Source organism: Candoia aspera, chromosome 1, assembly GCF_035149785.1.
Source record: "Candoia aspera isolate rCanAsp1 chromosome 1, rCanAsp1.hap2, whole genome shotgun sequence".
NCBI classification, from domain to species: Eukaryota; Metazoa; Chordata; class Lepidosauria; order Squamata; family Boidae; genus Candoia; species Candoia aspera.
The window spans coordinates 51,154,699-51,177,751 of record NC_086153.1 but is presented as its reverse complement, the minus strand read 5'-3'; the positions used below and the strand labels follow the sequence as shown (position 1 = coordinate 51,177,751).

The window sequence follows — 23,053 nt, the reverse complement described above, 5'->3', positions numbered from 1 at the left end:
ATAAACTTGATCTGATTCAAGTATTAACTATAATATAAGTTCTTGCTCTTTATAAAACCAATGATTTTGCTATAATGATTTTATAAAGTTATTTGACCTACAAGGAATATACAACATTAGATTATCCTTAAAATCTTTCCAAAACCTGAAGTACATCTCTGCTTGTTTTCTCTTAGAAACCATTCCTGTGGCTCTTGCCAAAATGGTTACAAATATTAGAAGTATGTTTCCTGTTCTCATCTGTAGGATGTGTATAAAAAAAAAAACCCCAACAGCCCTAAGTTAAAAGTTCTCTCTATGGTGTACATTCAACATCTTCCTCAAATAACTACTTATCACTCTACAAATGGCAGGCCTCGGTTTGAGGACCATTATTCACAATGTAAGCAAAAGGAGCCCTGCTGTAAAACTTTGCCCTGCATTCATATGCCAGATTGGATAGAACTTGCATTACGTGTCATTCTCTAGGTTTCTAGCCTGGAAATCCACAGGGCAATTCACACTACCATGACGCCAACCAATCATTCCGAACCCTGATATTGAATCTGCCAAATGCTTATTTAGTGGGAAATTAAGCAGCATTGAGATGTTTTCCAGGCTTGGAAAGAAACAGACACTGATCGTTGCTGCTCCTATTAACAGCGTGGAGTGCCAGGTAACCTCTTTTTTATGTAACACGGAGCTGATTTCTCAAACTATTCAAGAAGAGGGATATTGTCCATTTATAAAGGGTACTTGTATTCTGGATCATGGGTGATTGCAATACATGTCGAAGGATTAGATGATGCAGGTTGATTTAAGGTATTTTTTTAAGCAAAAGGTAGTAACTTGTAGCAACTTGGAAAATCCTAACACATTCCTTAACTCTGCTTTTCAAGTTAAACTGGAGTACTAAGAAAGAAGCTGACTTAGCAAATAAATTAATTCAACTTAAACTCGACTCATGCCAACACAAATATTTACACAAATTACAAGTTTTCTGTATAATTTATTACTTTCAGCCATTGAATATTCTTAAATATATTCTGAATTATTCAGGATTTCATTAGGTCTACACCAATCTAACTGTGACATGTCTTTTTTAAAGCAGAAAATACTTAAATCCTACAGCTTCCTAGATTATGACAGTTAAATAAATTATTGTATTGAGCTTTATATGTAAGTCCTTCACAATCAGCATTTTAATTTCAAAGCTACGATGTTTCATCACTAAACTGATGTATTTGTTATAATCAGTTTAATGTTTTTTAAACAGAAAATGTTATGCCCTTAATCACAATATCCCCCAAAGCAGAGGGTGTTTCTTTAGAAAGACCTACCTACATTCAAACTCAGTTTCCATTATTTTCACAGAACCTCTGTCGGACAACTGACACCTGCTGCCATTTATTCCAGTTTACACTGTGTGCATGGAGTGGCACTAATGCATCGGATCTCAAAGTCTCACAGCACTCATTTTGGATATCAGTAGGGGGAAAAGAGTACCAACTTGCAAATTTAAATAGTATAGCAGAAAGGTAATTTTCTTCCCCCAAATCCATGAATAAAAACTATGTGCTTTAACTAAGTGAAATAAAAACATAGAGGCTTAGGGTGGCAGATAGGAAAAAGATCTTAAACAGTGTTATCAAGTGTAACAGCAACTCCATGTGGAATAAGCCTCTTTCCAGTGGAGGTGGTGTTACTTTTGAAAGCCACTGACTTATTCACCGAAGAAGTAAGTTGTTCTGAAAAGAAGTAAAACCAACCCAATTTGTTATTCCAACTACTTGTTACATACAAACCACCTCTACTGGTAATGTTGATGGGTTTTTTTCCCTTTCCAAGTATCTTTCTTTGTAGCGATGTTGGCCTTCCAGTTATTTCTGTAAAAAAACATCTGTGCAGCCGAAGGGCTGTGAAGGTCTGGATCAACGTTTCCACCCTGAAATGAGGTCCAGGGTAATGACCTATGATTTGACAGACTGTGCTATGTAAGTCTGCCTGTCATTTCTGTAGGCCAATACTCTGCATATCTTCACTACTCTGCAAGGAACATGTGTTTCTGTGTTAAAATACACGAATCGATATAAATGAAGAAAATTAATTTTAAAAACAAAAGTCCTCTTTTATCATATTTTAACCATTCCTCCTCCTAATGCATTGTGGTATAGTTTGCAATGAAGATTTAAACACTTCCTCCATTAACTGCCTTTATTCTCTATCTGAAGAAATCATGAAGAGATATAATTTTGGATCTGCTCTAGGGTTTTTTTCCCCCCATAAAAAGGCCTGTGTCTAATTTAAATTGTGTAAGTGGACAAACATATTAGCAAGACAGCACATTCAGGATCTTCCCAACATACCATGCGTAGAGGAAATTATGTAATTTAGTGAGATTGTTCTTAGAGAACGTTTACATTTTAATGTTTTTTTTTCTGTGTGCGCGCGCGTGCCTTTGAGTCACTGTGGATTCCTGGTGACTGCTTGGACTTGTCCCTGCAGTTTTCTTGGCAAGATTTCAAAAATGGTTTGCCATTGCCTACTTCTTAGGGCTGAGAGAGAGTCACCCAGCTGGCTTTGTGCCTAAGGTGGGACTGGAACCCTCGGTTTCCCAGTTTCTAGCCCAGTGCTTTCACCCCTACACCAAACTGGCTCTTTTAATGTTAATATTAATATACATATAAAAGATTTTTGGTCTGGTTCTGGTATTTGTTCCTTCCACTGAGAATGCTCTAGCAAATGGGAGAGGAAAACAAGGTTATTTCTGTCCATTTTTCCTTCTGGTGAGTAAACTCAAGTTTTCAAGGAATATAGGGGACTGAAGGAAGAGGGCAAATCCTGACCTGCCAATGAAAATAGAACAGCAACCTTATATGAACTAAAGAAGTCATTCCATCTACCGGAAGCAAATTCTGGATCCAATTCTGCATAAACTACTCTCCTGCTGAAGATCTTCTTTTCATGACACATATAACTATGAATGGCCAAAAATCTGACATCAAATATTTTAAGTGTTCCATTGGTTTCAAATGAAAGAAGAGATTTTATTTTAAAAAAAAACACCACCTCTGCACAAGCAATTTTTGATTCATGGAGTCCATAAACTTTTATTTCTTGGAATACCTGAGTATATGATTGCAAGGACCATAAAAAGACATAAATAGCTTTTAAAAACTGTAGAAGCCATGCTATTCTGAGTTTGTACACTAAAAGACATAGCTTATGATGTCAATTAGCAGTTGTTCTTACCCATGCTGCCAGGAACTTTTTTTTTAACTATTTGATTTGGGTTGCTGCACTTACAATGTTTATGTTGTCCCACTTAATTTTGGCTCAGCAAGTTCTTGCCAGGTCTTCACAGTTACCAGTGGTAAACTGATGGACTGAATGACTTTAGGAGCTTAAGCAGGTTCACATTAACTAGTTACCACATATAATGTTAAAAGCCAACAGAAGAGTGGATAATGCAGAGCCCATTCTTTCAAAGCTGCTCCTGGTTCAAAAGTTCTAGAAGTTGGTCCATTAAGATGTTCATGGTCTGAAAAGGACTCCTCTGATGGGGAGACTTATCTGTATCTCACTATCATTACTTGGGGAATTTCTACACCGGAAGCAACATCTGTTCAGTCTTATGAAGTCTGTTGTTCTTCGTTTTTCAAACCTCTTGATTCTCTAACATGTTTTACAAATGTAAAGAGCAAGAGAGCATGTTCATGATCTTTTCAATACTTAAGATACAATTCTCTGATCTATGTGATCCAAGTACAAACTCTTGTGTACCTAAGAAATGTGTAAAGAAATCAGATCAAGGCCACTAATTCCAGCAGTCTTGGCAAGAATTGTAGTGACTTCCCAGCACTAGGTGGTTCACTGGAAATTGTTCTCCCTGTGAACCCTGGTCACCTTCCTTATCCACCCTGCTCTTAAAAAAAATCCACCTGTATCTGTTGCAGAATGTTTGCTCAAGGAGGAGTTTAAGCCGTCATCCAAGGGCAAATTATAAGGTGTGTCTAAAATCAGAACACTGGCAGTTTATACAAGCAAATCAGCAAGACAAAGCCTCCAGAAAACTGTATTTAATTTTTTTAAAAGACAGATATGCCTCAAAATCCTTTTATAACTAGGCACTGAGGGACAAGCAAGGCTCCTACTCTCAAATTGTTGTGCTCTTAAAATGCACAAAACACTGACAAACATGATTTCTCTTTTCAGCAATTAACCCCACCTCCATTATTTTTTCTATCTGGCATCCAACCAAACCTGGGCACCCCAATCATGACCAAATGGGAAGCCTTTCTTGCAGAGGCCACTGAGATATCCCCTTCTATATTGTTTCTGGAGAAGCCAGGCAGGATAGGAGAGTAGGACTAGGTTGCATTTGAGGGTTCCTCCAGTAACATCTAGAATCTCTTTTGCACCACCACCCCAATTACTGAATGACTGAAAAGAAGATTTGAACAACTAGAATGAAGCAACATCTAGTTCTTGGAACCCTCAAAACATCATTACGCTCTCCCCCCACCCCCCGTCTTCCAATAGATTTTGAGGGCTTCTTTCTCCAGGACTTTTATTTCATTTGGTACTGAACATGGGATACTGCACAGTTTCTTAACATTTCCTCTTTAACTGGTGTTGTTTCATTAAATGGAATTATCATGTCTTACATGGTGAGTTCTTTAATTCCGTACATCACTAAGGGTTTATTTTAGGACGCAGTTTAGAAAATATAAATAAATCTACAAAAATACTTGTGGTCCCCGAGTTACCATTCCAAGCCAGGAGCCTTGTGAGATAAACATCACAGCCTTCATCTTTGTATCTTTTCAATACTGTGAGGAAACACTGTTTGCCATAGGGAGAAAGCCCCCCCCCCTTTTTTTGCAGACTTTAAAATATTATGTCCTAAGTTTTACTTTACTGAAGCTTCATTTCAGATATTTAGTGGCACACGTTACATATCAAGATTACATCAACACATCTCTGCAGTTTGGTAGCAGCAACTCTGGTGGTGACAAATACTAAACAAATACATGGTTAGTTAAGATGAGAAATGTATTTTTGCTACAATATTAACTGTCCTTTTTTAAAAATACACTCTTATTACCCAGAAGCAAACACACTCCTTCCTGCACCATCACGGGCAAATCTGAAGGCCTCTCTGTTAAATTTTCTTCTGTCTCCAATGTACAGAACACCCTTTTCCTTGCACAACAAAGAAATCCACACCATGGCTTGTCCCTCTTCTCACTGCATTCCATCTGTCCATTCCTCTCTTATTTTTTCACCTCCCCCAACCCACCCTTTACTCTCTTTTTGAACTACACTTGCTTCTCTATTTCGCCCCTCTGAAAAAAGACCGCAATAGTATAAATCATATACAGTTTTTCTAGAACAACCACATACTGAAGGAATCCCGTATACAGAAAAAACAAATGCCACGGTCATAATTCCACTGAACCCTTTGGAATGGAGAAAAAAAATCAGGTACATGCGTGCCTTCTTCTATTCCACTCACATTTCTGAGGAGTTTGGGAGGTCTTTGCTATTCCCACAGAGAAAGGGCTAGAAATAGTGGAAAATTCAATTTCTGCAGGGAGCTACCAATCTATATGGCATTGTCTTCCCTATCCTGTATGTATGTATCCAGCATAAGGAGTCTTGGATATGTATTGTTTCCACAGGTCATGACACAACATGATGTAGGTACTTTATGTCTAGGGCAGTAGAAATTATTCTCTTGAGTTTGCAACTTGCGTTGGATCCAGAGATGCACCATATTTTGTATAGCATTTCAGCAGCCATATTTTGAAAGTGATCAAGGTCGGAATCCTTTTGTGAGTGATTTTCAGGGCTTTTCAAGGATGAAATGAATGTCTTGAGCTCCTGCAAGACTAAATACACCCGTTTTGTTGCTTAATCCTCCCCCCCAAACTCCAAAAAGGGGGCTCTGATGGCAAACATTTGGGGGCTCACCCACTTAGGAAGGGATGCAAAAGGGATACTGATGCATTTTTTGTACCCCTGCTTTAATTTCAAATTACTATTAAATGTATTTTTCTCTGTGACAAAAATCCTGCAGCTGTAAACCCACCAATAGAGGACACTACTAGTTTAGCTGTTCTGGATTTCAAGAAATCATGGATTCAGTTTTGTAAATAAAGGTAGAAATTGTTTCTACCATGATCAAACATTACAAAAAAGTAAAATAAATTCCTATAATGCTAATCTACATGAATGCAGATTAAGAGCTGGGCCAAAGCGGGACCCCGCCGCTTGGAAGAGGAGGATTTGCACATATTATAGAAGAGAAATAGCATATAAAGATAAATGGTTGACGTACCAGGACTTACTGGAAAATTACCAAGGGGAATTTAAAATTAAATCAAGAAAGCAACTAATAGCAGAAGGATATAGCTGTCAATGGTTTTCCCATTTACAGTTACTTGAAAGATTTAAAATGGATAAGAAAGACTTATGGTATGGAGCAAAGTAAAAAAGAATTTGAAATACAATTGTGTACTGATGATGAGCATGTACAAACTTTTGTTGAAATTTGAAACAGAGGAAGAACGGGTTAAAGAATGTATGAGAAAGTGGGCTAAGAATTTTGGTTATAATATACAGATGAATCAATGGGAAAATATGTGGTTAAAAGGGTTGAAATTTACATTGTATTATGATCTCAAAGAGAATTTTTATAAAATGATGTATCACTGGTACATGACGCCAGAGAAACTATCTAGATTGTATAAAGGCATTTCAAATGTATGTTGGAAATGTAAACAGCATGAAGGCATGTTTTATCATGCTTGGTGGACATGTAAAAAAAGCTAAAACATTTTGGATTCAACTACTTACTTAGATACAGAAGATATTAAAGATCAATATTCAATTGAAGCCAGAACTTTTCCTTTTAGAATTAATGGGTATATAGTTAGAAAAAAGCCATGGAAGATTGTTTCAATATATGATTACTGCGGTGAGATTACTATATGCACAGAGGTGAAAAGATTCAACACTACCCACTATGGGTTGGTGAACTTGACAGATTTTGCTGAAATGGATAAATTGACTTGTTTGATTAGAGAAAAGACACTATCTACATTTATTGGTGACTGGAAGCCTCTTATGGACATTTTGAGTAAAAATGAAAAAAAAATAACTTGTGATTTATGGTTTTGATGATTAGACAGGGCAGATTATAGAAAGAAGAGTAATATGATGTATTGTTAGAGAGAGAGATTAAAATATATTGTATTTATAACTGCTGTGAGGAATATTGGAAGCTACTTCCTTACATATTTCTTTTCTTTCTTTTCTATTTTTCTTTAACTTTTTTCTTACACTTTCTGCTTTTTCTTGGAATTCCTTCTTTTCCCCTTTCCTTTGTACTTTCTCACATTATATTAGTTAATGTTAGTTTTTAATCTTCTTGTTTAAAAGCTTTAATAACAATTATTTAAAAAAAAAGAGAGAAAAGGAGGATTTGCATCCAGAGCAAAACACTGGTTTGGCAGCTCAGGTTCTTCTGCAAAGACAAACACTGTGTCTCCTTTACTTAACAAAAGCAGCCTCCTGAACTATGCACTGTGTGTCTTCTCTCTCTCACCCTCAACTTCTGCAAACACCAGCAGCAGCTGCAAGCACAGTCATAGCCAATCAAATGAACAGGCCCTTTGCTACATCAGAGTTATGCAATCAATATGACATACTCTTAGCACATACAAAAAACACTACACCAGAGGGGGTGACACAAATATTGTACGTTTGCTTGTCAACATGTATTTGTGGGGCCACCAGATTTAGCATCTTTCCCAGCAGTGTCCCCAAGTACACCTCTCTATTTGTTTCCTTTATGAATGAGAGCATTATTTCATTTAAATAAATGCAGTATTGCACATGGAGACAATTGTCCAGTTAAGAACTAATAACAACCGTCTAAACAACCCTCTATCTCTGAGGTTGGATGATTTGGTGTCTCCAATGAAAAGGATGGGCACCTGTGCAGTCTTATGACAACACAGCTAGTTTTTCCACTCATTGTAATATGTTCTTAGCCAGCAGAAAGAGTAAATGTGTCAGGATGAGAATCCTGCCAATTTATATATGGGATGTGATCTCTTGGGAACCCCCAAGAACTAGAAGACAACTGCAGAGCTTCCTGGGGTTTGTGAATTTTTATAGACAGTTCATTCCCAACTTTGCCCACGTAGTGTTACCACTCACAGATCTACTAATGACAAAAGGGAAAGGAGACCACAAGGAAGTTGACCAGGAGCGAAACTGCAATGGACTGCAGAATGCCAAGAGGACTTTGAGCAGCTAAAGTTCCTATTCACATCAGAACTGGTGTTAATGCACCCAGACCCATCAAAACAGTTCATTGTCCAAGAAGATGCGTCAGATACTGCAATTGGAGACATCTTATTGCAAAGAGATGAAAAGGGGTGCCTGAGGCCCTGTGCTTATTTATCATGTAAATTTAGTGATGCAGAAAGGAATTGGCATGTGTGGGAAAAAGGCTTTTGCAGTGTGGTGGGCCTTGTTAACTTGGAGACATTTACTAGAAGGGTCATCCCAGCTATTTGAAGTGTGGACCGACTACAAGAATCTAGGAACTTTGGGTGTAGCAAGAAAATTGAACCCAAAACAGGTTAGGTGGGCCCAATTCTTCAGTAGATTCAACTTCACCCTGAAGTACTTGCCTGGAGGGAAAAATTTCTTAGCAGATGTTCTCTCCCGTCTACCACAACACAACTGCCAGAGGGAGGAGGTAATAGATTCAATCATCCCAACCCAACAGCTGGGAATGGTTGCGGTCACAAGGAGTCAGACTCATAAACAAGCAACAGATGTTGAACCCAGCTTGCAAACTGAATTACTGGAAGAACTAAAAAAGGACATGTCGCTGCAAATATACAAAATCAACTTGACAGAGAGTCAAGATCTTTGGTGGAGGGGTGATAAACTGTATATTCCAGGCCTATTACGTCAAAAAGTATTGGACAGAAGTCATGACGCTAAGTCAGCTGGACACTTTGGATTTGTGAAAACTTTACATCTGCTGAGATGACAGTTCTCGTGGCCATCCTTACTCAAAGATGTGGAAGACTATGTAGCCAGTTGTCCAACCTGCGTGATGGCTAAAAAAGTAGGGGGCAAACCCAGAGGCCTGTTACAAAATGTGGCAAGCCCTGCCCAACATTGGAAGCAGATAGCCATGGATTTTATAGTGGACTTACCCGAAAGTCAAAAGAAAACTGTAATATGAGTGGTAACTGACTTATTTTCAAAACCAGCCCATTTTATTCCATGTAGTAGTATACCCACTGCAGGCCAATTGGCAAAAAAGTTTGTCCAACATATTTACAAACTACATGGAGTCCCTGAACGGATTATCAGCAATAGAGGGGTCCAGTTCACCTCCAAGTTCTGGAAGATGTTTCTAAAGATGATTGGTGTGGAACAGGGACTAAGCTCCTCCCACCATCCTCAGACTGACGGAGGCTGCGAACGGACTAACCAGGTATTGGGGCAGTATCTCAGGTGTTACATAAGCTATCAACAAGATGATTGAGTGGAGTTATTCCCATTTGCTGAAGTAGCTTACAACAATTTGGTGCACCAGAGTACCGAGTACAACTACCAAAAAATCTGAAGAAGATCCACCCTGTTTTCCACTGCAGCTTACTAAAGCCAGTAAAGGGTTTAGAACGCTGGCATCCAGAGCAGCCTGTTCCACCACCACTGATGGTTGAAGGAGAGCAGCATTTCAAAGTACAAGACAACCTGGACTCTAGATGTCACCATGGGGGTTTATAGTATTTAAAACAGTGGAAACATTTTCCCAAGGCTCATAGTGAGTGGGTAAACAAACAGCATGTCAATGCACCCCAATTAATAGAGAAGTTCCTTGACCAGTATCCAGATAAACCGAAATGAGACTATTTCAACCAAGTACCCAAAGATCATCTAGACATACCCCAGTGTTATAGAGCAGAATGCACGAACTTCATTTGCTGGGGAGGAGGGGAGTTTGGAATAAGGGGGGGCGGTATGTCAGGATGAGAATCCTGCCAATGTATATATGGGAATTGTAGTAGGTAGATTGCAAGCATGCTTAGATAGCAGACAGGAATGCAGTTGAAATTGTCCTAACAACCAGGAAACACACTGAGACAATGAACTGGTCTCTAATATTTAATGCTAGTACTTAACAGGAATCCTAACAAACTGAAGAAGCGTGGGAAAAACTCAGACATATAACCCCCAAGGGTTAAGGCGGTCCCGATCTGTGTCTCTTTGAATGGCTGAACAATTCCTCAGTGCTACGCATGCGCTTGACAGTCTGGATGGGAGCCCCCTGCTCGCCATCCTTACTCATGACAGAAATAGCCTAGAGAGGCAGTGCCTGAGCTTCAAGGCCAAAGGAGTTATGTTATCAGGAGCTGTTAGAAGACATGCGTAGCAAGCTTTTAGGAATTTGGGAGGGGCAAGGGGCTTTTTGTTCCTCTATTGGTGGGCTTTTGGACAGACTAGTCTTTGAACTGCAACTGATTACTATGCTTTAATAAAAGATTTCTTTCATATGCTACCATGCCTTGCTTCTAAGAAATTCTGAATTAACAGCAAGAATCACGGGCATCACAAAATGCTAGTTAGTTTCTTACAACCACACCAACTACTTGCTTAGAAACACCACCATCCTGTGCCCACCGGGGTGTATAAGAATGCTGATGTTCATGCAAATTCCTGCGTCACAAGAGCTTCCTCACTTGTTCTAATACTGGAGATAGAACCAGGAAAGCATTACACCCCATACCAACCTCTGTGTGAAAATACCCACTGATTCCAAATACATACTGAGGCAACTCAGGGGGTTTGGAAATAACTTCCTGACCTATGTATGAATGGGAGCTGCAAATCCCATACCTACACCAATTCTGTAAAGCAACTCTTTTAACAGGAACAGATGCTAAAAAATGGTGCAACCCTTCCCTTATTTACTTTGCAAATTACTGCTCTGTTGAAAAATAAAAACAGTATTTCTGACAGTAACTATTATTACCCCCCCACACACTATAAAACATAGGTCTGTGAGATACTTACCTGTTTATTAAAGGTTCCCCTGTTGACTTATGGTAAAAAACTGGAATGGGAACACCCCAGCATCTCTGCCTTGATATGCACCAATAGGTCCGTCTCTCCAACATTTCTAGCATTCTGTTCATTCCTGAGGCTGGAACAGATTTCACTTTCTTTAATGCTTCCTGAAAAAGATCCAGAAAGGATGTGGGGGAAATACCAAAGGTGAAATGCTAAGGGGAAAAGGGGAGTCACTATTCAGATATTTATAATAAAATAAAAGTGCTGAAAAATGTACACAAGCCCTGATGGTAAGCTGATAACCAAATATGCACTATTTAAAAATATTTCAAATACTATGCAATGTAGCAATTCAATCCATATTCACAAGTGTTGCTAAAATAACAAGGAAGGAGCCCAGCACCACCTAATTCCTCTTGTTGTCTGTATGATCCTTAATCTGTTAGCTCCTACCATCTATAAATTCTTTTAAATGAAAGGCAGTCAGAAATCATGCTCTTTCATTTGATCACATACAGATCAAATGTCAGCACCCCACCTAGTGGCATATGGAAATAAGATTTTTATCTGATTATTTAAGACAGAGGCAAATGCCTTCTACTGGTTGGGGACCATACTTTTACTTTATTTTTTGTGGAGTCCTTGGTGCTCAGAGAGCACCAAGGACTCCATAGTTCAACCCTGAGCTACAAACATTCACTTCGATTGGTACTTTATTTTTTAACAGTTGAGACTCAGAGAGCTCTAGAGATTGTGGCTGGTAAAGTAATAACATGACTAGAGTCTAGAGTGTGTAGGGCCAAGAATTCTGGGTTTCTTGAGAACAGAGGTAACCAGTTTTGCCCAACACACCAAAAAAAAAGGAGGAAAGGAAAAAAATTACTCAGCAAATTTTAATGGCACAATCTGAAGTTGCTCTGTACATATGAGGCAAACCATAGATGATTGAAATTAAATTATAAAAAAATGATTTAATATCATAAAAAATGACAAAAGATGCAGAGGTCCATTTGCATTAGAAATGCATTACATACCTGAGCAGCAGTCTTGAGATTCTCTGTATTAACGAACCACTGTTTGCTGGCCCGAATAATCACTGGTTTTTTAGTCCTCCATTCATAGGGATAGCTGTGTATGTATTTCTCTTCTTTCAATAAATTCTTTGCTACCTGAAGCATCTCAATGACTATAGAAAAGTAAGGAAATACTACTTACTTTCAGCTTTAATTCAGAAATCTTTTGCAGGCAATCAATTCAGACCTCTGACAAAAGTTTCTGTTTGTCCTCTGGAAGTCTACTGTGTAGGGACGATGGAAGGAATTGTGTCAGAGAGAAAATGGTGATGGTAGCCCCATGTGGTTTTGGTCCTAACCCTTGATATATTATAAAGATTTGTAAGGCTTATGCATAACTGAGGGTAGCCATGCAATCCTCAATTGATTATTCTGGTAGGAATATGGCCCTTGAAAGAAAAAAAAAAGTTGCCCATCTCTGGTCTAGGAAAATAGGTCAATGTTCTTTGCCATACCCTATTGTTTAATACAAAATATAATACAAACCAGCTTCATTTCCTTCTCCAAGAACAGCTTTCTTTTGAAGCTCTGAACCCGCAGCTTCTGTGAAAAGCCCTTCTTCATCTACCAGACAGTCCTGGGTGAGAAAAGAAACATTGTTTAAAAATGTAAAAAAAGTTCTCAAACATGTCATCAAATATCATTTCTCAAGGATGTGATTAAACTAACTACCACTAGAATACTGAGTATATCTATTTTCTCTGCAATAAGGCACAAAATTGTCATCTTCAGAAGAAACAGAGATATTTAGTGATTGCAGAAGCACAGGTTTTGGCAAGGAGTTACCCATTCTAAGAAGAAACATAATTCTTAAACCAAAAGCAGAATGAAAATCATTTTCTTATTTCATTTAAAATTTATACTATTTATCGTAGAGAAAAGAGTTGGATCAAATGGTTTGCATTTGACCATAACCATCTACCAATGGAATGGATGCAACTGGACTCAGGGATTCTCCCTCCCTTACTGAGAGTCCTGAAGTCTGTTCTAAAGAGTTGGAGCAGATTTGGAAAGGCACAGGGGAAAATGAGGTAAGGGAAATCCCACTGCATAAGTACAAATCTGCTCAAAGAATCAGATTTAAACTTAATGGAACCCTGCAACCATATTTCTAGTATGCACAAAGTGCATTCAATGACTCTCAGGATGATCCCCAACCTTCAGGCATGGCATTTCAAAGCATATGGGGCAAATAGGCAATAGAAAAGCCTTGTTGGTTATGATTTTGTGATTTAAACTAAGTCTACTACATATACCTTCTTTCTCACTTTTTTAGCAATATTTCAGGTAGCTACAAAATGATTTTGAAAGCTTTCCACTCTTCCCTTTCCACCTGAAAGGGTTTGCTACATGGTAGTTTTAGTGTGAGCAGGAAAATCATAGGTTAAAAACAAAGCAAAATAAGACCACAGTACCATGGGCAGTTGATGATGAGAAGCTACACTGTAATCTTCCATACCATGAGCTGGAGTTGTATGCACTAATCCTGTTCCTTTCGACATGGTCACATGGTTTGCAGGCAAAAGAGGAGACTGCTTTCCAGGAATTGTAGGATGGGAACAAATTCCACTTTCCAAATCTGTACCTGAAAACAGCAGAATTAAAATTAATAAAGTTTTAATAAATACACAACTATTAAGACTCTCACACTGAAATTTGGTAGTATATTTTTAAAGCATTATTTCTGATACAGGTGGCTATATTTACTAATGGCAAGTATTATCTAAAATGGGCATGATTACAAATCAAATCAAATCAAATCAATAAATAATAAATTTCTTTTTTGAGCTCATCTTCTAATCCAGCTTTCCTTAATATATATTCAGCATATAGATTGAATAAATAAGGGGAAACTATACAGCCTTGTCTCACTCCTTCACCAACCTAGAGCCAGTCTGTTTTGCCATGTTCTGTCCATAATGTGGCTTCATGACATAACGTTGTATAGGAGATTACCATATTTGCTTATGGTCTCCATAATAAGTAGTGTGTCAATTTGAGCCAAGATAAAAAGTCCCCTAAATGGAATATATACGATGTTTTAGAGATAGCTAGGAATTGTCTGTAGAGAACCTGCAATTGTGCCAAAATAGGGGTGGATGATTTTGGCCCTATCACGATGATTGTCTTGGATTGGAATATTAAAGAACCCACTCAAGCTACAAAAGTACAATCTTGCAGCTATTTCAACTCTATGGGAGTAAAGGATGTTCCTACTGCCAATTTAACTAACGCAATAAAGAACAGGATTGGAAAGCAGTTGCAATAAAAACAGAGCTACAACACGAACAAAACATCCATTGTTGGTAGCATGAACACGTGTAAGATTGATGTTGGCCATTAGGAATCTGAAACCATCTTCTTCCTGTTTTCCTAGTAAAAATTACAATTTAGTATCATTTTCAAAACCCTCACAAGGAAAACATTCTAAATGTGGCTCTACAGCACTTGAATGCCACAAATCTGCCAGTTAGGACTCCCCTTCCAGGGATAATACATCCACTTTCTATTTTATATTATTGTATAATACATTCAAAATTAATGGTTTTATTGCAATGCATTTTTACCTTTAAATGTTGAAATCACATCAAACCGTGTATCCAAAACAGCTGATATAGACTGAACTCTGTCTGCAACTACTATGAAATGCTCCCCAGTACTGGCACACTTCACAATGGAATACCTACAAATGCATTGAGATATTTCAGGTTTTCAGTAGTTAGATTAGCACTACATAATGTTGAATTAAAAACATGAAAGCATTGCAAGGATACCCAAAACGTGATACTGAAATCACTTCCATTTCATTACAATCATTGGTGCTGACACGTTTGTCGTGGAAATGGGAATGTTCCATCATCGAATTTTCAGAGTTCCTCATGACAACCGTGATCACAAAGAAGAAATCCCCAATCTATGTTCAAAAGCTAAATTTAATTTATTTTCTTACATTACATTTTGCATCTTTTAATCCATTTTAAACATGCAAGAGATAGAACTATAAGATGCTCTTTGATATTCCACATACTGTATCTTTCATCCTATATCCCTTCTGTGACCATAGAGCGAAAATTGCTAGAAACTAGGCATGGTTTAGGCTAACATGCAGCATGAAAGGGCTAAGCCTTTTTTAAAATACATAAAATAAAAAGAAAAGTGGAAGATTCATATTACCTGTAAAAATAAAGGGAAAGGGCAAGAAATGGAAAAAAGCACAGATATCTAGGTGATCTTAAATATATTTCCTTTAAAATACCTATGCATAAGATACATTAATTAATTAATCAATCAATTACTTAATTAATTATAGCTGCCCATCCCAAACCAGTGACTCTGGGCAGCTAACTGTCATAAAAACAGTCAAACAGTTAAAACAGTACACAAGAAATTAAATACAAATAGCAGTCAAATGCCATGTGATATTTAGCAAGAGAGCACACATATCTCAAGAAGAGTATGCTCTAGTGATAAAGTAAATACAATAAATACCTACTCCAAATTTGGCATATAACAGACAGCTTGATTGGCTGGAATAGTCCAGGGCTGTGTGGTCCAGACTATCAAACTCACTGCAGGTAATCCATCTAGAGATGAAACCATATTTAGCAGGAGTTATCTTAAGTGCATTAGAAGTACATTTACACAAAATGAATTCAGAATATAAATAAAACATACCTACTGCAGAGGCCAGTTTGGGAGGAGGTTTCAGCAAGGGAAATCTGATATAAACAGCTTGACTAGTATGTTGCTGGTTATATTCAAGTTCCGCTTCAGCCAAGGCTGTACTGCATGAAGAATCAGCATGAATTATATTTCAGCGCAAAGTTCTTCCATCCCCAAATGCAAGGATAAAAAGTATGGTAATATCTTACTTTGTTGAAGGAGACCAAAACACTGGCTTATAGTCTTGAAAAATATAACCCTAGAAAATAAACAAAATTAAGAAGTCAAAACTGTTTGGCTTTGTATATAATATAAATATCACTTTGCCATATATTAACCTACCTTATCATACATTTGGTGGAAAACACTCAACTGTTTTGCTTCATACTTCTGATCAAATGTGTGGTAGCAGTTCTCCCAATCTGCCATTATGCCCCAGCGTATAAATGCTGATTTCTGTTTCTCAATCACCTTTTCTGCAAATGCTTTGGCTGAAGAAGGAATAGTTATTATTAATATGAATTCGCCCAATCTTAGCTGAGGTTGAAAACAAGTATAAACTAAAGCATGATCACAAACCTTTTCTACTCTCAAAATAAATAAATAAATAAAAATATTTCTATTTTTAATTTTATATGTATTCAAAGATAGATGGATGGATGGATGGATGGATGGATGGATGGATAGATAGATAGATAGCCTTTGAGTCTATGTCGTCTCCTGGTGACTGCCTGGACAAGTTCCTGCAGTTTCCTTGGCAAGTTTTTTCAGAAGTGGTTTGTAGGGCTGAGAGTGACTGGCCCAAGGTCACCCAGCTGGCTTCGTGCCTCAGGTGGGACTAGAACTCACAGTCTCCTGGTTTCTACCCTGATGCCTTTAGCACGACACCAAACTGGCTCTACAAACATATTCTATAGTATTATAGTTATGATAATCTAATTATAAATCTAATAAATAATCCTTTACTGAGTCCTAGAATTAAAAGACTATTTAGTTCATCCTCAACAGCTCATTCTGTTACAGAAATAATCTAACACCAGTACCACATTCTGGCCCCCTGTGCTCGGCCCCAGGACGTGGTTTCCAGAGCTTTGGTGGCCCCGGTCTCTGGCTGCTGCTGCTTAATGCCAGGTCAACCTGCAATAAAGCTCACCTCATCCACAGTCTGATTGTGGATGGGAGAGCTGACCTGACTTGCATCACCAAGACCTGGTTGGGCACTGAAGGGGCGAGTGTTCCCCTCTCTGAAATGCACCCTCCTGGGTTTCGACTGTGGCATCAGCCGCAAATCCAGGGCAGGGTTGGGGATGTGACAGTTATTTGTGAGTCTCTGATGGCCTCCAGGAGCCCTACCCTAGACATCACTGGATGTGAGGCTCTCCTTGTGAGGCTGGGCCAAATGGATCAGTGGGAATTGCTGCTTACTTATCTTCCTTCCTGCAGTGTAGCTGCATCCCTGCCTGTGCTTCTGGACTCTGTGTCTGAGCTGGCGGTGAAGCTCCACAGGCTTACGGTTCTGGGGGATTTCAACCTGCCATCTCTGGGCCTGGAGTCTGAGGCAGCACAGGAGTTCATGGCCACCCTGGCATGACCATGGACCTGGTTCAACTTATTCATGGCCCAACTCACATGGGGGACCACACACTGGATCTGGATCATAGTGCAGTGGCATTATGATCTGGATTTTTGGGGAGGGGTCTTGGTGATGCAAGTCAGGTTGGCTCTCCCATCCACAGTCAGACTGTGGATGAGGTGAGCTTTATTGCAGGTTGACCTGGCATTAAGTAGCAGCAGCCAGAGACCAGGGCCACCAAAGCTCTGGAAACCAGGTCCTGGGGCTGAGCACAGGGGGCCGGAATCCAGTACTAGTGTTAGATTTTTTCTGTAACAGAATGAGCTGTTGAGGGTGAACTAACATCAGTCCCCTGCCATGGACAGACCACCCCCTGTTGGCCCTAGAGTTGTCAGCAGCTGCCCCTCACCGCAGGGAGGTGGGGCCTATTAGATTAGCCTGCCCAATGTGGTTTCAGAGGGAACTTGGAGCTTTTCCCAAAGCTCTGGCACGCAGTTCAGCCGGTACCCTCATTGCTGCTTGGGATGAGAAGGTGATGGAGGGGCTGGATTGAAATCCGCCTGTGTGGACTCTCTGTGCAGGCGGATCTTGTAGAGTGCCATGGTTTACCGAGCAGCTCTGAGAGATGAAGCAACACAAGAGATGCCTAGAGCACCACTGGAGAAAGAGAAAGAGTGAAGCCAACCGAGCACAGGTAAGAGACTATATTAGGACTTGCCTTGTGGCAGTAAGGGCAGTGAAGCATACTTACTTCTCTGCCCTTATTGCATCTGCAGATAACTGTCCAGTGGCCGTGTTTCTGGTGACCCCAGCTCCTCTCCTGGGTAGGGAGGAGCCGGGGAAGCTCCTGCAGGGCTACTGTGAGGAATATTCTCAGCATCTGTCAGAGAAAGTCACTCGACTTTGCTCGGAGTTGGACTCCGGCTGGGAAGAAGATCCTTTGGAAGTGACTAAGTTTGTATCTGGGAGGAGTCTGAGCTGGTTGATCCTGAGGAAGTGGGCAGGGTCCTCATGGCTTTCCCCTCGGCCACCTGTGTTCTGGACCCAGGCCCCTCCTGGTTGGTTAAGGCCTCCCAGGAGGTGACATGTAGCTGGGTCCAAGCAATGGTTAATGCCTCTTTGGGGGAGGGGTTGGTTGGGGAAGGTTGTTGAGAGGGTGGCTGGCAGGCAGCTTCAGAGGGCCCTGAAGTAGTTATCTGGACCCTTTTCAGTCCAGGGTATAGCACTGAGACAGCATTGGTCGTGCTTGCTGATGACCTTTGGAGGGCTCAGGACAGGGGTGATGCAACAGTCCTGGCTCTCCTGGATCTCTCAGCGGCTTTCGATACCACTGACTATGGTTTTATGGTTATGTTTTATAGTTACTGGTTTTATTGCTGTTCTGAGCTACCCAGAGTTGTTTAAGATGGGCGGCCATTCAAATCTTTTAAATAAATAAACAAACATCTAGGATTAAAACCCACCTAGCAAATATTAGTTAAAAAAGGGAGATAAATAAAACTGTACCCAAAGCCCTACTAGATAGAATTCTGAATTTTGAATAAATAAAACAGGGCAAAGCAAAGTTTAAATTGTATTATGTCCTATATATTAATAAACACACATACACACAGATAATGGCATCTTTTTCTATTCAGAGTAAAGATAATTGACAACACAAATCAGTATCTCATGGATAATTGACAACACAAATCAGTTAGTGGTAGGAAGAATTTGTAATTCTTCCTACCACTAACTACCTTTAAACTCCTAGTTTGCCAACATTTACTTTGCCTTATGGATATTAATGTACATATAAGAAATTAAGAATTTTTAAAATTAGGTGGGCAGCCTGTGACTTTTCAGTTGCTACTGAAAATCAGCTTTTCAATAGCTCCATCTAGTATGGTCAATGGTAATGAATACTGGGAGCAGTAGTTCAGCAACATATGAAAGTCACACATTGCCTATCTGTGTTTTAAATCATGTATCTCATCTTAGAAGGCACCTCTCAAATATTTGGAAGTAAAAAGATGTTACTGTTCTCCCAAACAAGTCTGTCACAGACTAACACTCACAAAAATGTTTATCAAACGAAACACACCTTTCTCTCTGATTTCCATTGGTGTAAGATGTTTCGTTCCCCCACACTCTGATAATGCTCTCAGCTCAATGGGTAACCCATGGCAATCCCATCCAGGCACATAGTGTACCTTATAGCCATTCATCATATGGAATCGATTTGTGATGTCTTTCAAAATCTGAAAGGAGAGGAGAGAGAAATAGAGATATTCAGATTCATACTTCCATCTCATTTTATAATTTTCCTTGGATCCTACATTTATACTGTGGTTAGGTGCAGCAATTTATACCATAACAGATCGTTTTGTATTTATTTCTATTCTTAAATTTACCTTCTAATAGCATGTATCTACAATGTTTGGGCAAAATTACAAACATTTGCCACCACAAATAACTGACCAAATATAAACTCTGAAATCCATAAAAGCAAACAAATATTAAGTCTTTGAACAGGCTCCAACTTTTAGCAAAGCTACAGATTCATGCCAGACTCTGGCTTCCTTCAAATTACATTTCAGTGTGGCAACAATTCCACATTAATACATGGCTGATGGCCAAATACTATTGCTTTCATCAGGACACTTGCATTTATGTTTTCTATAGCATCTATGACTCAGTTGTGCATACAGATATAATTCCTATGCAGCATCTATCAATTGCATTAGTCTTGAATTAGCCACAGTTACTATAATGACCAAAAAGAGGGTTCATCTACCTTTTCATATAGTGAGAACAAGGAACAATTCAAAATATCTACAACAAATATACAAGCTTGGAATCAAGAATTCAAAACCCTGGTCCTTCCAAACCAATGGGTTCAATTCTTGAAGAACATTAAATTTATGTCCTGTGATTTAAAGTTGAAACTAATCCATCAAAAGATTATTTCTGTATTTACTGGACACCATCTAGAATGTTTCATAATGGTGCGGGCCAGTATTTGGCATCTCTCAATACTCTCATATAACACCACTGCTCCTCAAGCTGCACTGGCTGCCCATAGGCTTCCAGATCCAATTTAAGGTGCTGGCATTTACCAATAAAGTCCTTCACGGCATTTGTGAGACCACCTGTCCCCCACTGTTTATGGCCAGCCCACCAAGTCTAACAGGGTGGTCATGCTCCTGGTCCCTTACATCAAACAAAGCCATCTCGTTGGACCTGGGTATGTTCCCTCTGTGGCTGTGCCTGCCCTCTGGAACAGCACCCCTCCAGAGATCTGGATGGCACTGAAACTTTTAGCCTTCTGTAAGGCACTGAATTGCTGGCTGTTTCCCCAGGTGTTTGGGCCAGGAAGTTAAGTGAGCTCCATGAGTGACATGACTTTTTGTTTTGTGGGTTATTGCTTTAAATGGGGCATCATGGGATTATATTGTTATGATGGTTTTAATCTTTGTATACCACTCAGAGTCACTGCTGTGAGATGGGTGGCTCTATAAATTGCTTAAGTAAATACATAAATCAAGCAATTTAGAAAGACAACACTTACTTTATTCAAAGCATGGCCAACATGTGGGTCTCCATTGGCATATGGTGGTCCGTCATGAAGACAAAATTCTTGCTTGGTTTTCCTTTGTCTTTGCCAAGAATACAGTTCTGAAAAGCCACATTTCTAAAGAATAATACACTAGAATTAATATTATACTATAGTACATTTCACATACTACACTATTTTTCTAAACATGACAGTATATTCTTTAAGTCTACCCAAATAACTCTCATCATCTTTAGTATGCTCTGTCACTGTATCTGTAAGTCTCTGAGTTAGAGAAGGCTGTTCTACAGTATTAAAACCTCCAAATGTGCCTGTGGCAATCAATTTTCAAGTTTCAAGCTAACAGATATTACAGTAATCTAAGTACAGTATTAATGAGAGAGTGAAAGTAAGCAAGCAAACTCAATTTAAACAATTGTTCTTTTCCCCTAAAAGTTCCCCCTATGAGTTGAGGAAACCCTGGAATAGCAAGGAAACTAAAACTATTATTTAGCCATTCTAGTCAAACAAGACTTTTCCAAATCACACCATAATATTAAACACTGACCAATACAGTCTATATGATGCAGAATTGATGTCTGTATAAAGATAAGCTACACATAAAACACAAGCAATACTGATGACACACAAATTTGCATCAGTTTCATAGTACCCAAATCCCTGTGTAACTGTCATTCAGTCATTGATTTAAACCCAATCTTATCTCCTTTCAGCAAACTTCCTTTTTAGAAATATCTAGACAGCAACTAACAAGTGAAAAGGAATTACCACTAAACTCATATAAGTCTATATTGTAGCTGTACAATTATAGTGCTTTGGAGTGAGTAGAGGGGAAGATGATCAAACTATTACACAAACATTTAAGAAAGAATGCAATCTTCTTCTCACTGGGCTGGGCTACCATATATGGACTGCAAAATGGCAGCAACAAGTTAAGAGTTTGCAGTATATTTTTCATGTAGTGATGGTGTGAATTTTTGCAGCCCAGATATGGCAGCCCTAAAACAGGGCTTCAACTTCTTGAAGTATGGTTGATAGTGAATAGATTTGTGGCATAGGTTGGACATATTTATTTATTATTAGATTTATAACCTGCCTTTATTTTGCAGAGCTCAAGGCAGTGCACATGATGCTGCTGCTTCCTATTTCCCCCACTACCAATACAACCCTTTGAGATGGGATGGGCTGAGAGAGAGTCAGTGGGCCAAAGTCACCCAGACAGCTTTCGTGCCTAAGGGAGGACTCACACCTCTAGTCTAGGTCTCTAGTCCAGCACCCGGACTCCACCAAACTGACTTGCCCTTCCCGCCTTTTCCAACAGCAGTCAAATTATTTACGAACAAGTGATGATACAGAGCGCAGTCTGAGAAAAGTCTAGGAAGCCACAGAACCACGAGGTTAGTTAGCAAACTGCTTCCTTTCCTGCAGAGCCCGGCTAAATTCTGAGACGGGTGTTTTCAATAGCAGTTTGAAACGTAAACAGCAGCTGCGAGACGAGCTTCTCAGACGATGGCGCGGAAAGTCAAAGCCAGCCTTCTTTCAGCGTATCCCACGTTCGGGGGTTGCAAAGGTTCCCCCACAGGTGAGCATACAATTTAAGAAAGGTACACCTCGGTTAAACGCGTGCAATTAATTCCACGTCTATCCTCGCAGCGGCTTTCTTTCAGCACCTCTCCCCCTATTCCTTTTCTTCATCTACCTGCTGTATCTCCAGTTCAGTTTCGGGCTGCAGCCGGCCAGGCAACTGGGTGGGGAAATCGCTTCGGGGCAATAAAATCTTGTCACGGAATTTGGATTCCGGCTTCGCCTTTTGGCCCGTGCTGGGTCCTGCGGACACCGTCCCGCGGGCCCAACACCCGACATGCTTGGGGAACAGCGTGGCCCGCAGCGCCCACATCGCCAGCACTTGGTCCACGGGCGCTTCCGGAAGCGCTACGGCGAGCAACGAGGAGGAACATCCTTCCCGGTCCCTTTCCGGCTCCGCCTGGATTCTCAGCGCCCCCTGGAGCTCAGTCCTCCTCCCTCCCTCCCTCATCTCGGGAGCCTCGCCAAGTCTCGTGTCGGGCTGTGGGTCTCCCGAACCCCAGGATCAGCTCAGCT

The 23,053-nt window shown here is 39.7% G+C and overlaps 1 protein-coding gene and 1 long non-coding RNA gene across 3 annotated transcripts in view; one reads left to right on the top strand and one right to left on the bottom strand.

The window, feature by feature from the left end:
• The window catches only part of IARS2 (isoleucyl-tRNA synthetase 2, mitochondrial), a 45,946-nt gene extending 22,943 nt beyond the window's left edge, over positions 1-23,003 (bottom strand). The window contains exons 1-12 of the mRNA XM_063303658.1: positions 22,653-23,003; positions 20,948-21,070; positions 19,481-19,637; positions 16,167-16,315; positions 16,034-16,083; positions 15,837-15,946; positions 15,655-15,745; positions 14,729-14,844; positions 13,577-13,746; positions 12,648-12,738; positions 12,123-12,274; positions 11,092-11,252 (exon numbers count right to left, since the gene is read on the bottom strand). Coding sequence (XP_063159728.1) covers positions 11,092-11,252; positions 12,123-12,274; positions 12,648-12,738; positions 13,577-13,746; positions 14,729-14,844; positions 15,655-15,745; positions 15,837-15,946; positions 16,034-16,083; positions 16,167-16,315; positions 19,481-19,637; positions 20,948-21,070; positions 22,653-22,988 — 1,706 coding nt within the window. The 5' untranslated portion in view covers positions 22,989-23,003. The remainder of the gene's footprint in view (positions 1-11,091; positions 11,253-12,122; positions 12,275-12,647; positions 12,739-13,576; positions 13,747-14,728; positions 14,845-15,654; positions 15,746-15,836; positions 15,947-16,033; positions 16,084-16,166; positions 16,316-19,480; positions 19,638-20,947; positions 21,071-22,652) is intronic.
• LOC134497805 (uncharacterized) lies at positions 360-7,255 on the top strand. Of its 2 annotated transcripts, XR_010067952.1 has the most exons (3): positions 397-655; positions 1,354-1,517; positions 6,983-7,255. It is a non-coding gene; the product is annotated as an uncharacterized LOC134497805 (long non-coding RNA). The 2 variants fall into 2 exon arrangements; XR_010067951.1 differs by lacking the exon at positions 6,983-7,255 and having other exon boundaries at positions 360-655; positions 1,354-1,632.
• Positions 23,004-23,053: the final 50 nt, after the last annotated feature.